This window comes from Loxodonta africana, chromosome 19, assembly GCF_030014295.1.
Source record: "Loxodonta africana isolate mLoxAfr1 chromosome 19, mLoxAfr1.hap2, whole genome shotgun sequence".
In the NCBI taxonomy this organism is placed as follows: domain Eukaryota; kingdom Metazoa; phylum Chordata; class Mammalia; order Proboscidea; family Elephantidae; genus Loxodonta; species Loxodonta africana.
Genome location: NC_087360.1, coordinates 2,415,623 through 2,429,277, shown reverse-complemented (window position 1 = coordinate 2,429,277; position 13,655 = coordinate 2,415,623). Strand labels below are relative to the sequence as shown.

General features: G+C 46.5%; 1 protein-coding gene across 1 annotated transcript in view; it reads right to left on the bottom strand.

Annotated features, from left to right (window-relative positions):
* Nucleotides 1-13,655, bottom strand: part of LOC135228270 (transmembrane protein 132D-like) — a 338,352-nt gene that overhangs the window by 146,210 nt on the left and 178,487 nt on the right. The window contains exon 2 of the mRNA XM_064272952.1: nucleotides 266-1,154. Within this exon, the coding sequence (XP_064129022.1) occupies nucleotides 266-1,154 (889 nt within the window). The remainder of the gene's footprint in view (nucleotides 1-265; nucleotides 1,155-13,655) is intronic.

Genomic DNA, 13,655 nt, shown 5'->3' with positions numbered 1-13,655 from the left:
AAACACGGCAAATGCCATGACACTAGCATCCCCTGCACTGTTCTGTGACGTCCAGAAATCCATTAATAATCATGTTTTCACAACCAAATTGCCAACCCGGAAAGATGAAACTGGTCTCCATTTTACAGTGAAAATGGAGCTCATAAAGAGGGGAAAATCAACCTTACTTTGGAGAGTGGTCACACAATGCGTCTGACCCAATAACAGGTTTTTCCAAAGCCCCGCCTAGCTCCTGGGCCAGCACAGACATTGGGAAATGACTCACCTCAGTGTGAAATGGTCTTCCGTGGAGTTTTTGGAGACGGAAATGGGGAAAGTGAGCACGTCCCCTTGCCTGACGCTCCGAGGCAGATAGTGGACAGCCACGTTGTTGTCCAAGCGCAGTTCTCGCAGGGAGGGTGGGCTCTGGGTCTGGTAGAGAAATACACTTCCAATTCTCTGCAGGGGTGGGCTGGATTCATCCATGTCACTGTGGCCCGTCCGAAGGCCACTGCTGGTCCTCGAGTCGCCCTTGGCACAGTCCCCACGCTCGTCCCCCGGCCGCACGGTGTAGTAGAGCTCCACCGGGCTCCCGTCTGGCTGCTCCGCCGCCTTCTTCCTCCCGGCCACCACCATGGGGGTGCTGAACCAGCCGGGCAGCAGCTCCAGCTCGGCCACACACAGCCCCAGCTCCCCTCTCAGCTGGCAGCTGCCCCGCACCTCCCGGGTCTCTCGGAAAGCAAACACCCGCAGGCACGGCAGCTTCTCTGTGGCACTGTGGTCATCCCAGTCTCGGCCCACGATGTAGAACAGAACCTGCACTTTGGGCCGGCTCAGGTAGACTTTGTCCCGCAGGATGTAGGCTTTCAGTTTCCAGTTGAGTGAAAACTTGCTGGTGAATCCAAAGGGGTTGGAAGGCAGCATTAAATCCTGGGGCACGACTTGCTCGATGGAGAAGGGCCCGTAGCTGGCGTTGAGGACGGGCAGCCTCTTGGCTTTGTAGATGAGAAAGGATTCCACCCTGGACTGCAGACTGGAGTTCCTCATCACGTCCTGGTTGGCCTCCTTGAGGAAGAAGGAGACGTCGGCGTTGTGGATATGGTAGGTCACCGGCAGGTAGGTGGGCAGCAGGGAGAACCTCTGGATGCTGTCGAGGACCCCGCGGCTCTCAGCCACTGCAGGAGGAGACAGACCAGGCGTTAGAGATGCAGACACCGGAGGAGCCCCATGTGACGTGTGCCCTGCCTTTACACTGGTTACACTCTTCTTTTAACAGATTTCCTATGTAAATGAACTCGCTTGATATTCAAGGTACTGGTTTTAAAATAAATTACTGCAATGGCTAAGACCTGGCTGCTGACCAAAGGATCAGCACTTTGAATCCACCAGCCGCTCCTTGGAAACTCTATGAGGCAATTCTGCTCTGTCCTTTAGGGTCACTATGAGTCAGAATTTATTCAACGGCAATGGGTTTTGTTTTGTTTTTTTAAATAGCATGTATAGTATCGCTATGAGTTAGAATTGACTCGACAGCAGTGGGTTTGGTTTTTTAGTGGGTATAGTAGGGAGCTCTGGTAGCACAGTGGTTAAAGCAATGGATTGCTAACCGAAAGGTCAGCAGTTCACAACCACCAGGGGCTCCTCAGGAGAAAGATGTGGCAGCCTGCTTCCAAAAAGATTTACAGCCTTGGAAACCACAGTGGGCAGTTCCCCTGCCCTATAGGGTCGCTATGAGTCGGAGTCAACTCGACGGCAATGGGTTTATGGTACTTTGAAGGTGCCCTGGTGGTGCGATGGTTAAGCACTTGGCTGCCAGCCAGAAGGTTGGTGGTTCGAACCCACCCAGCCGCTCCATGGGAGAAAGACCAGGCAATCTGCTCCCATAAGATTAAAAAAAAAAAACCAAACCCATAAGATTACGGCCTAGAAAATTCTATGGGGCAGTTCTACTCTGACACTTGGGGTCACTAGGAGTTGGAATGTACATCAAAAGCAGCATCACTTGTAGTACAGAGAAGGTAAGCAAACAAATACAATTCAAAGTAATATTCTTAAATCTTAGCAAACAAATAAATAAAATTCAAAGTAATGTTCTTAAATCTTAACTAGGTAGTGGCCTAACTACCACCTGTCAGTCTGTCGTACGGTGGTGGCTTCGTGTTGCCGTGAGGCTGGAAGCTATGCCACCGATATTTCATGCACCAGCAGGGTTACCCGTGGTGGACAGGTCTCAGCAGAGCTTCAAACTTAGGCAGACTAGGAAGAAAGGTCTGGCAGTCTACTTCCAAAAACCAGCCAATCAAAACCCCATGCATGGATCACAGACTATGATCCGAGACTCTGAATGCATCATCAGGAGGGACAAATCGCTGGAGAACGACATCATGTTTGGTAAAATAGAGGGTCATTGAAAACTAGGGAAACCCTCAATGAGATGGACTGACACAATAGCCTCAAAGAGGCCCTCACACGTAGCAACGATCGTGGAGATGGCACAGGACTGGGCAAGGTGTTATTCCGTTACACTGAAGGCTGCCATGAGTCTGCCGGCACAGTGGCTAAGAGCTCAGCTGCTAACCAAAAGATCAGCAGTTGGAATCCACCAGCCACTCCTTGGAAACTCTATGGGGCAGTTCTACCCTGTCCTATAGGGTCACTATGAGTCGGATTCAACGTGACAGCAGCAGGCTTTGGTTTTGGCCACGAGTCAGAGCTGACTGGACGGTAACTAACAACAACAACAGTGACAAAGCATTGATCAGCTGGAGACAGACAGAAAGGGCCTCAGAAGAGCACGTTGGGAGGAGCCCTCCAGAAATGGGTGAGCTGATCCCACCCATCACAGCCGTGCAAGTGGACAAGCTCATGTGTTACGTCCTGTGCAAACTGGATGCTCAGACCTAAGACTCGGGGGGCACGCCTGGCTCTCAGCATGTCTACATCCTCTCAGGAAACCATGTCAACACCAGCGCACAAAAAGCATCATTCTTTTTTCACGACTGAACATATCCCTCCCTCAGGGGAGAAAAGCTTCAAAATGTTATTTTTGCAGTTCGCCTTACATTCTGCAAGAAGAACACAGACATGGAAATTACATAATTCAAAGGACCAATTTAACTGGTTTTAGAAATGGAAATCATTTCTTCCCGGAACACTGACTGTCTAGGTGGGGCTCCACCAGATGCACTGACCCCTTCTCCTGGGTCCTCATGCAATTATCTTTGGTTTTTCCGCAATAAAAGCAAACCCGAGCCCTGACATTCACTGTGACGACCTGTTTCAAAGGCCCACGTGATTGCCTTTTCCAAAGCATAACGCCCACCTGAGCCTGGACCGCTCTTGACAATTGTCTGTGAGTTGTCGTGGAGACAGCAGGGAGGAGGAAGGGGTCCGTTCTGGCTTCACCGCACAACAGTTAGGACGATGAGCAAGTTTTTGAATTTCTCTGCTTCTCATGGGGCTAGTCTGTAGGATGGAGGCCGACCAGTCCAGTTCTAACATTGAAGGCCTACGCCTGCAGCCAACTGAACATCTAGACAAGAATCCAGTTTGGCACACACATTCACCCTCCAGCATTCTTTCCTGAATTTATCAACAGCCCCAAATGTGGGAATCCTTCAAGTCAGTGGCATTACCAAGCCAAGAGGGGTCCCTGGGTGGCACAAACAGTTAACATGCTCGGCTGGTAACCAAAAGGCTAGTGATTTGAATCCACCCAGAGGTGCACTGGAAGAAAGGGCTGGCAATCTACTTCCGAAAGGCCACAGCCACTGAGAACCCCATGGAGCACAGCTCTACTCTGACACATAAGGGTTCCATGGGTCTCGTGCCTTGGTTTACGCTGCGCCTCCATTTAAGCACGCAGTGCCTGCACTGTGCTGAAGCACCTGGGATTGCTGGTATGTGAGCAGCTCTGACCCCTGCACATGGCAACTTCATGTGGTTTGATCAAATGAACATAGATCATTTTTTCCTAAAATCAAAATATCATAGAGATAACAAGAGACTTCATTTCTTAAAAATGATTACATTTTTAAACTTTCTGTAGGGTGAATAATCACTCATGATACATATTTTGTATAAGGAGCCCTGGTGGCACAGTGGTTAAGCACTCAGCTGCTAACTGAAAGGTGGGCAGTTCAAACCCACCAAGAAAGAGAGATGTCGCAGTCTATTTCCATAAAGATTACAGCCTTGGAAACCCTATGGGGCAATTCTACTCCGCCCTACAGGGTCACTATGAATCGGAATCGACTCAATGGCAGTAAGTTTTTTATTTTGTTTTGTTTCGTTTTAATAAACCTGTATTTCCACATGAGAGTTTTAGTGAAAGCCCAGAAAGTGCGAGCAGTTTAAACACGGCATTTTCTGGCTAATGTTCTGAGTTGCATGAAGGCTATGCTCTAGCCCCTCTCTCTGCATCCCTGCCCACCAGCTCAGTGCCTGGTATGTCCTCCTCATCTTTCAGGGAGCATCATAAAAGCAGTTTCTCTGGAAAGCTTTCTTTGGCAGCCTGAGTCTGGGTTAGGTGTCCCTTCTCCACCCTAGCACGGCAGCACCTACGCCCCACCGCAGGACTTTATGCTTTGCTGTAGTTCCCGAGACGCTCTCGGTCCTTTTCCCCACTGTGTCTACGGTCCTCAGGAGAACACCTGGCAACCAACAGGTGCTCAATAAACGTTAAGCAGCTGAATGAACGAATGAGTTATGCTTTTAGTCCTATAAGCAGCAGATCATGTTTTTACACGGCCGTTGTACGTGCTGTCCCCTTCCCGGCCATTACGCTATCGTTAGAACTCTCCCTCCTTAGATCCCAGCACCGAGAAACCAAACCAGTTGCTGTCAACTCAACTCTGACTCATAGTGACCCTACGGGTGTCAGAGCAGAACTGTGCTCCACAGAGTCTTCAACGGCTGCTGTTCCGATGTAGATGGCCAGGTTTTCCTTCTGAGACACCTCTGGGTAGACTCGAACCTCTGACCTTTCAGTTAGCAGCCAAGCATGTTAACTGTTTACACCACCCAGGGACCGCTCGTTGGCTCATAACAGTAGGGATATTCCCAAGTGGGGTGGCACCTGTGTGGTCCACCGTCTGCCCTCACTCTTGCCATTCTCATAAATACCGGGGTAGTTTCACTAGTCTGACTACCGTGTTATTTCTAGGACACCGTCCTCAAGGTTGCCACATCTAGCAAACAAAAATACAGGACTCCCAGCTACATCTGAGTTTCAGATAAACCATGAATAACATTTTAGGATAAGTGTGCCCCATACAATATTTGTGTTTATTTGAAATTCAAATGTAATGGGGGTCCTGTATTTTATCTGGCAACTCTAACCAGGCTATATTTTCTGCGTGAGGCCTCTGAGTCCTGTGTGATTTCTAGGAACACCTTCCAGCTGTGACATGCGGGGTATGCCTCATTTTCCACACAGGTGCAGACTTTTTTTTTTAATCTATTACCTTTTTTCCTTAGTTATTCCCGTTGGATTCACTCGGGGAAAAAATTAGAGGCCTGTGCTCAAATTGCTATCTTCTGCAGATTTCTTAAAAGTATTATTTAGGGAAAAAAATGATCTTTTTAAGATGTTAAAATTAATACACTATCTCTCCGAGGTCACCACGGTGCTTAAAGATGGGAACATGCTGCTTTCTTTAAAATAAGTGTTTAAGGCCATGCCCCCGTATATCAAATGTAATTTGTTTTCTTAATGGGTTATTCACTGAGATTTGCTGTGGTCGGCTGCTTTGTTGTGTGCCACCTGGCTCATCCTTATGCGGAACTTGTGGTCTCAGGTTGCAATACCCACCCCTGTGTGCAACTAACAGGGGATAATGAGTTTTACTTCTTAGTTTGTTTTGTATGTTATAGAACATGATTGGCATTATTTTTGTAATTTGTAAAAAAAAAAAATTAAAAAGAGGTAACCCTAGCTTTAGGTCAACTTGGAGCATTTTTCAGCAATAAACATTTAGGTCAGATACCAGGCAAAAAGACTAATAGGCCATTTGGGGAGTAAAGCTTAGAAACTGCCTCCCCCGGGGTAGTGTGCACAGTGACCCCCTATTGCTTTCCTGAATGAAGTCAGAGGCCCCAGGCGGCTGCCTTTGCAAAGTGTCATTAGTCGCACAATTAAGTTTTGTGTCCTCAAGTTCTGGGGTCAGATGTTCAACAGGAAAGTTGGTAGAGACTTGGTGCCCATGATTAGTGTTTAGGAGCCCTGGTGGTACAGTGGTTAACAGCTCAGCTGCTAACCAAAAGGTGAGCAGTTCAAATTCACCAGCTGCTCCTTGGAAACCCCATGGGGCAGTTCTACTCTGTACTATACGGCTGCTATGAGTTAGAATCGACTCGACAGCAATGGGTTTGTTTGTTTTTATTATTGTTAGTGTCTAACAGTCTGTGAACAGTTCCCAGGAAAAATGGAAGGCTGGTGTGGCAACAGCTCGAGGTAGCTTTTCTGGGTTGTGTTAAGAGGTATTTTAGGTGCCTCAGAAGAAAGGCCTGGCAATCTATGTCTGAAAAATCAGCCACTGAAAACCCCATGGAGCACAGTTCTACTCTGACACACATGGGGTCATCATAAGCTAGGGTCAACTCATCAAGGGCAACTGTTATAGATAGATTAGATAGAGAGAGAGAGGTAGGTAGGTAGGTAGGTAGATCGGTCTGTTGTTGTTGTTAGGTGCCGTCAAGTCGGTTCCGACTCATAGTGACCCTATGCACAACAGAACGAAACACCGCCTGGTCCTGCGCCATCCTAACAATCGTTGTTATGCTTGAGCTCATTGTTGCAGCCACTGTGTCAATCCACCTCGTTGAGGGTCTTCCTCTTTTCTGCTGACCCTGTACTCTGCCAAGCATGATGTCCTTCTCCAGGGACTGATCCCTCCTGACAACAGATCGGTCTATATAGGTCTATACACACACATATTTATGGAGCCCTGGTGGCCCAGTGGTTAAGAGCTCAGGCCACTAACCAAAAAGTTGGTCGTTTGAATCCACCAGCCACTCTGGAAACTGTATACGGCAGTTCTACTCTGTCCTATAGGGTCACTATGAGTTGGACTTGACTCAGTGGCAATGGGTTTGGTTTATAGATATAGATAAATGATCAAGGAGTAAAGGAATCCCTGGACGGTGCAGTTAACTGCTCTGCTGTTAGCTGAAAGGTTGGAGGTTTGAGTCCACCCAGAGGCACCTGGGCAGAAAGTCCTGGAGCTGTTTCTGAAAACTCAGCCATTGAAAGCCCTACGGAACGCCCTTCTACTCTGACAGCTGTGGGTCGTCACAGGTCAGTCAGAATTCACGCGACAGTAACTGGTTTTTTTTTTCCCCCTTTGGTGAGCCAACAACCTGTGCAATCAGCTGAATCAAGAAAGCCAAGAATGCGCCGGGCAGCATGGCTCAGAGAGCCCCACAGACTCAGGAAGGCTTGCTCGGGGGCCCTTCCTAACAGAGGCAGAGGCACAGGCGGGAGGACCGGCTCAGCCACAGTGCGCTCCTGGAAGGACTCGGCACAAACCCAAACCATCGACGGGAAACTGTCCCTGGTACAGCGGCTTCATGCAACTCAGAAAAGCAGCTTTGTAGCAACAGGCCTCCCCTGCTGGGAACCGCAGCGTCCTCACGTTGCCTCTCCAACCGACCAACCACTGGAGTCGATGCCAACTCACAGCAACCCCGCAGCTGTCAGAGCAGGACTGTGCTCCACAGGGTTTTCAGTGGCTGATTTTCTGGACGTTGATTGCCAGGCCTTTCTTCTGAGGCACCTTGGGGTGGTCTGGAACCTCGAACCTTTCACTTAGTAGCCGAGCTCGTTAACCTTTTGAACAATTCGGGGACTCCTGGTATGTTCATATAATCAGTCGCCCTTCCAGGTTAACTTCTGAAGAGGAACTCTTACAAGATCAAGTGGACACTAAATGAAGATGAGGAATGCCCGCCACACCACGTGGGGAAGATAAAGTGAGAGAGGCCACTCTTCATGTAAGGAAAACGCCAAGGATGAGCAAACAGAAAACACGGAGAGAATAAGAGCTATAAACAAAGATGCAGCTTAAAAGAAGGAAACTTAAAAAGGCAGCAGAGCAGCGTACCAATGAAGAACATTTACCCTAGGATACGGAAGTACATTTTATACAGAATCAATTTCCAGTTCTCTGTAATATTTGGGAAAATACAGGCTCTCTTTGTTATTTTATAATGAAATGAGAGGAATATGGAAGATGATCTGGAAGTATTGGTGGTAAAGAATTTAAAACGGTTTCCGAGCAATAAAGCAGATTTGAAAATGCTGAAAAATGTATCTGTCGTATGAGAAGGCGAGTTTTTCAAGCTTTCCCTGAAGCTCAACACAGAGACAAGGAGATGGGCACACGATCACTGACAGAATGAAACCACAGGAGGTGCACACCAGGTGTTCAACATAAAGAGCGTAGGGCTCCTAAGAAACGTGTTGGAAAAATGCAAAAGAAGCGTCACCAACAAACACAAAAGAAATAATACATAAATAAAACCGTCCCGGGTTGAAGAAATACTTCACTGAATTCCAGAGGAGACATCAAAATTGAAGAGTAAACCAAGGAGGTGCTACGTTAAACAATAACACCACCTTGTCATTATTGGGTTCTGACCCACAGGGACCCGCTGTACAACAGAACGAAACACCGCCGGGTCCCGTGCCATCCTCACAATCGTTGGCACGTTTGCATACAGGCGACAACAGCAGCAACACTTATAAACTGGATGTTAAAGATGGCAAATAGGACCACGTATTTACATATTGTCATACAAAAATCCCCACGAAGTAACAAGAGAGGGAAGGACAAGAGGGAAAAAAGGAAAGGAAAGGAAAAAATAACAGAGTAGGCTAGACCAGGGGAAAAAAAAATAAAAGGCCGGAAAGCACGTGAAGACGTAATCCACGGGCCAGAAACACTGACAATGCTGTCCAGGCTGGTTGTGTGGAATAACCATGGGTAACCGCGTGCCCTCCACTTGCCTACAGCACCTCTCGTTTTGTCTGTTCTGTCTGAAGCTCTCCGAGTTGTAACATTCTGTCCTCAAAACAAAGTCTCCAACAGGAAAATTTCCATCTGCTCCACAGCATTGCATGTTTACGACCTCCAGTTCTCGGGAGTTCTCCCTGTTCACCCCAGCTCAATATTCTGATCGTTTTTCTCCTTGGGTATGCAGCAAAGTCTGCTCCGTACGGGAGGTGGGCGAGTTTGCTTTTTCCTGCCTAACTATTTATTGGATAATTGCACTTCCTTGGTGCCAGACACTATTCTCCTTGCTCCAGGATGATGAACGAGCTGACTCCTCTCAGCAACCCCCACTGCTGGCAGCTTGCACTGTGCCCATTTCACAGATTGTTTTCATTTACATTTCCCTGATGGCTGATAAGATTGAGCCACTTTTCAAATGGCTTACTGGACGTTAGAGGTTTTCTCTGCCAAGCGCTTCTTCCAGTATTTTGCACATTTTCTATTGGATTTTCTATTTCTGTCTTACTGCTTCGTAGAATTTATTTTCCTAAATTCAAGGTACGAAGTCCTTCACTGATTACACACATTACAAATACCCTCTCCTCTCTGCGAAAAGCTTTTTTCCATCTCCTGGTAGTCTTTTGATAAACAGAAATTCTTACTTTTATTGTAATCCAATTTATTAATCTTTTCCTTTATAGATAGTGACTCTTGTATCCCATTTCAGAAGCCTTCGCTTATTTTAAGGTTTTGAATCTATTCTTTATAGTACTTTCCAGTTTTATTGATTTACTTCTCACCTTTCGTTCTATGATCCATCTCAAATTAGTCTGCGTGCATCATATGCCGTGACGACCAAAGTTCACCTTCTTCCATTTAGATATTCAATTGACTCAGTACATTTTACTGAAAATACCACCCGCTCCTCACTTTTCTGCGCTGTCACGTCCGTCTGGGGGTAGGTGAGCAATCTATCTCACCTGCTCCATTCATTTTCTGGTCTTATTATGTACTGCTGCATATCCTATACCACGATCACTAAACCTTATGATGTCTTTTTATCTACTGGGTAGGTAAGTGCTCTAACTTTGTTCTTTTTTATTCTTGGCCTTTTGTATTTCCATCAAAAGTTTAAAACCAGCTTATCAATCCCACAAAAAATGCTAAAAATTTTGTTGGGATTTCATTGTGTTTCAGTTATCCACTCATTGCTGCAATTTTTTTTTCTTCCTTGAATATTTGAAAGAATTCACATGTTGAGCCTACAAGCGGAGGGTTTTTTTTTTTTTTTCTTTTTTGCACGGGAATGCATTAATCATGAACTAAATTTCTTTAGCATATAAAGATGGAGCCCTGGTGGGACAGTAGTTAAGAGCTACACCTGCTAACCAAAAGGTTGGCAGTTTGAATCCACCAGCTGCTCCTGGGAAACCTACAGGGCAGTACTACTCTGTCCTATAGGGTCACCGTGAGTTAGATTCGACTCTACAGCAACGGGTTTGGTTTTGGTTTTTTGGACACATAAAGAAATATTCAAATTTTCTATTCCTGCTTATGTCCATTTCCGTGCACTGTGCTTTTCTAAGAAAATGTTTATTTTATCGACATTTTCAAAATTATTCTTCACGCTATATTTGTAATATCCTTTTCTCTTTAATATCTATGGAATCTGTTATTGGCAGTTGATCTTTTTGCGTTGTCTCTTTTTTTATTCACCAGCCTTGCTAGGGGTCTATTTTTCTTTTTTTTCCAAATAACCCATTTCCTCTAGTGTACTTTTGTATGTCATTAATTTTAGCTATTATAAATACTGCATTCTTCTACTTTCTCTGGGCGTATTAGCTGTAATTGTTGTAAGTTCTTGAAATGGGAGCTGAAATTTTATTTTTAGTCAGTCTTCTTTTCTAATACATGCACAGCTTCAGCTGCAGTGTACACATTCTGATGTCACAGCTTCATTTAGGTCAAAATATGTCCTGATTTTTATTGTGATTATATCTGTGACCCGTGGACTAGTTAGACCTGTCTTACTCCAGCCCAAAACATTTGGGCATTTCCTAGTTATATTTTTCTCACTGAATTCTTGTTTAAATTAACTGTGGGTGAGAAAATATATATGATCTCAATCATCTGAAATGTGTTGAGCCTTGCTTTATAGCCCAGAAATTTTGCCTGCTTAATCCATTAGTTACTGAGAGGCTCATGTTAGGTTTTCCCACTGTGACTCTGGATGTGCCTCTTTCCCTTTTTTGAGTATTTTATTTTATTTTTGTTGTAATCTAATTATTAATCTTCCTTTATGGTTGTTGTTGTTGAGAATAAACACAGCAGAACATACACTGATTCAACGATTTCTACATATACAATTCAGTGACACTGATTGTTACATTCTTCAAGTTGTGCAGCCATTCCTGCCCTCCTTTTCTGAGTTGTTCCTCCCCCATTAACATAAAACCACTGCCCCCTAGTTCCCCACCTAATCTTTCTAGCTGCTGTTGTCAATTTGATCCCATATAGATAGTTTTCATAAAAGCACAGTGCTCAAGGCAGGCATTCTTTACTATTTAAGCTAAATTAAGAAGACATCAGAGGACATTTTTGGTTTAAGGTTTAAAGATTGCCTCAGGGCAATGGTTTCAGGGGTTCATCCAGCCTCCATGGTTCCAGAAATTCAAGATTCCATGAGAATTTTAAATTCTGTTCTGCACTTCCCCCTTTTTGATCAGGATTCTGGTATAGAATCTCTTTTGATCTGTCAATGTTTCTTTTTGTATTTTGAAGCTACATGAGTGGGTGCCAGCAGCTACCATACTGGACAGCACAGTGTTAGTCAATGAAGCGGAAGCAAAATGGCGTATGTAATTTCTAGGGAGAGCTCAAAAGGAGTGGACGTACCCTGCTCCTTCACTTTGTTCTTTTCTACTGGCCAGGAGTTTGGTAGAGGGTCAGTGAAAACGAGGGAAGCCCTCCATGAGGGGGATCGACACAACGGCCACAACAATGGACTTGAGCATATCAACGACCACGCGGATGGCACAGGGCCGGGAAACATTTCATTCTGGTAGACAGTAAAACCTGCTAAAGCCGGAGCCCGTGTAAGGCAGAAACCTGTCAGAGAAGGACAATGAAAATGTTTTCCACTAAAACGAGCTATAGGAGAGTGGTGAGACTGCACCCGTCAAAGGCAGAAGACTTGCACGACCCAGGAAAGCAAGGCGATCTCGTCGAGTTGCAGCTCTCACAGCCTTCTTCCCTGGATATAAGTTCGCCATGAGTCGGTGCCAACTCTACAGTGACTAAGGACAACGACAGCAAGCAGGTGATGGCCCAGACTCCTCGGCCAGGAGGAGGAAGCCCCGTGTTGAGGGGAGAGCAGCAGGATGGAGGGGCTGGCCCCAGGTGATCGTGACATCGTCCTATTAGCTGGGACGTGCACGCAGGACAGGACGACCGTCAGCTTTGTTTCAGACATTATTCTGTTGCCATTTCTGGCACTTGCAGGGGAACCGAATCCCAACATTTTCACATATGTTCCTAAATGCTGTGTTGTAACAAAGACTTTCTCCCTGTGTGTGGTTCCTGTACCAGCGGCACCGGCATCACCTGGGAACTCATTAGGATGCAAATTCCCAGGTTCCACCGTACCCGCTGAACCTGCCACTCTAGAGATGGGGCCCCGCAACCTGCATTTTATAAGGCCCCCAAGGTGTTTTGATATATTCCCTACTGTGAGAACCACTGTGCTAGCAAATTGCCATAATCGCACACACATACAAATGCATTTACAGAGTAATAATAATTACTATTATTTTCCTTAAATGTAGGCTCCTAACGACAACAACAAGGTGTGTGGAAGAGCTTTGTGCTTTTTAAGAAGAAAGATGTGTTTTTACTGTGAAGAGCCAGCCTACCCGACAACTCGGTTGGCAGGCCTGTCCCTCTCCTCGCCCACCCTGCCTTCACTTGAGCTCACGCACACAGAGTCCACAGCTGTACTACTCCCTTACCCGGTAACTGTAGGTGACAGGGTGTGTGAGTTCCAGCCATAGTGTTCGGAATTGTGAAGGAGCAAACACAAACAAAACCCTCTTCCTTTTCCAGAAGGAGCCCTGGTGGCACAGTGGCTAAGTGCTCAGCTGCTAACCAAAAGGTGAGCAGTCCAAATGCGCTACCCACTCCCTGGGAGAAAGACCTGGCAATCTGCTTCCGTAAATGTGACGACATCCTTGGAAACCCTGTGGGGCAGTTCTACTCTGCCCTAAGGGCCGTTGTGAGTTAGAATCGACAGGACAGCAATGGGTTTTGGTGTTTTGGTTCCCTCTCCTGAGTGCAGGGGCTACATCAGAATCACCTGGAGGGCCTGTTGTGGCCAGGCCCAGCACAGAGGTCCGAGTCAGCAGGTCTGGAGTGGGGCCCGAGAATCCACATTCTAAGAAGCGATGCTGATGCCGTCTGCCCAGGGATTTGGCTTTGAGAACCACTGACAGATGCACTCCTGTGCCTAGCAACTCACCTCAAAGCTGCTGAGAGGGCGAGGGTGGGCAGACCATGCAGACACCCCTGAGATGCCACGTAAGGTCCTGGACAAAGTCCTGCCCAATGAGGCTGGCTTCTCTCTGACCTTGGGTCTCTCTCCCACCCACCCCTCTAGCCACAGGGCCCTTCAATCTCTTTCTCGAGTAC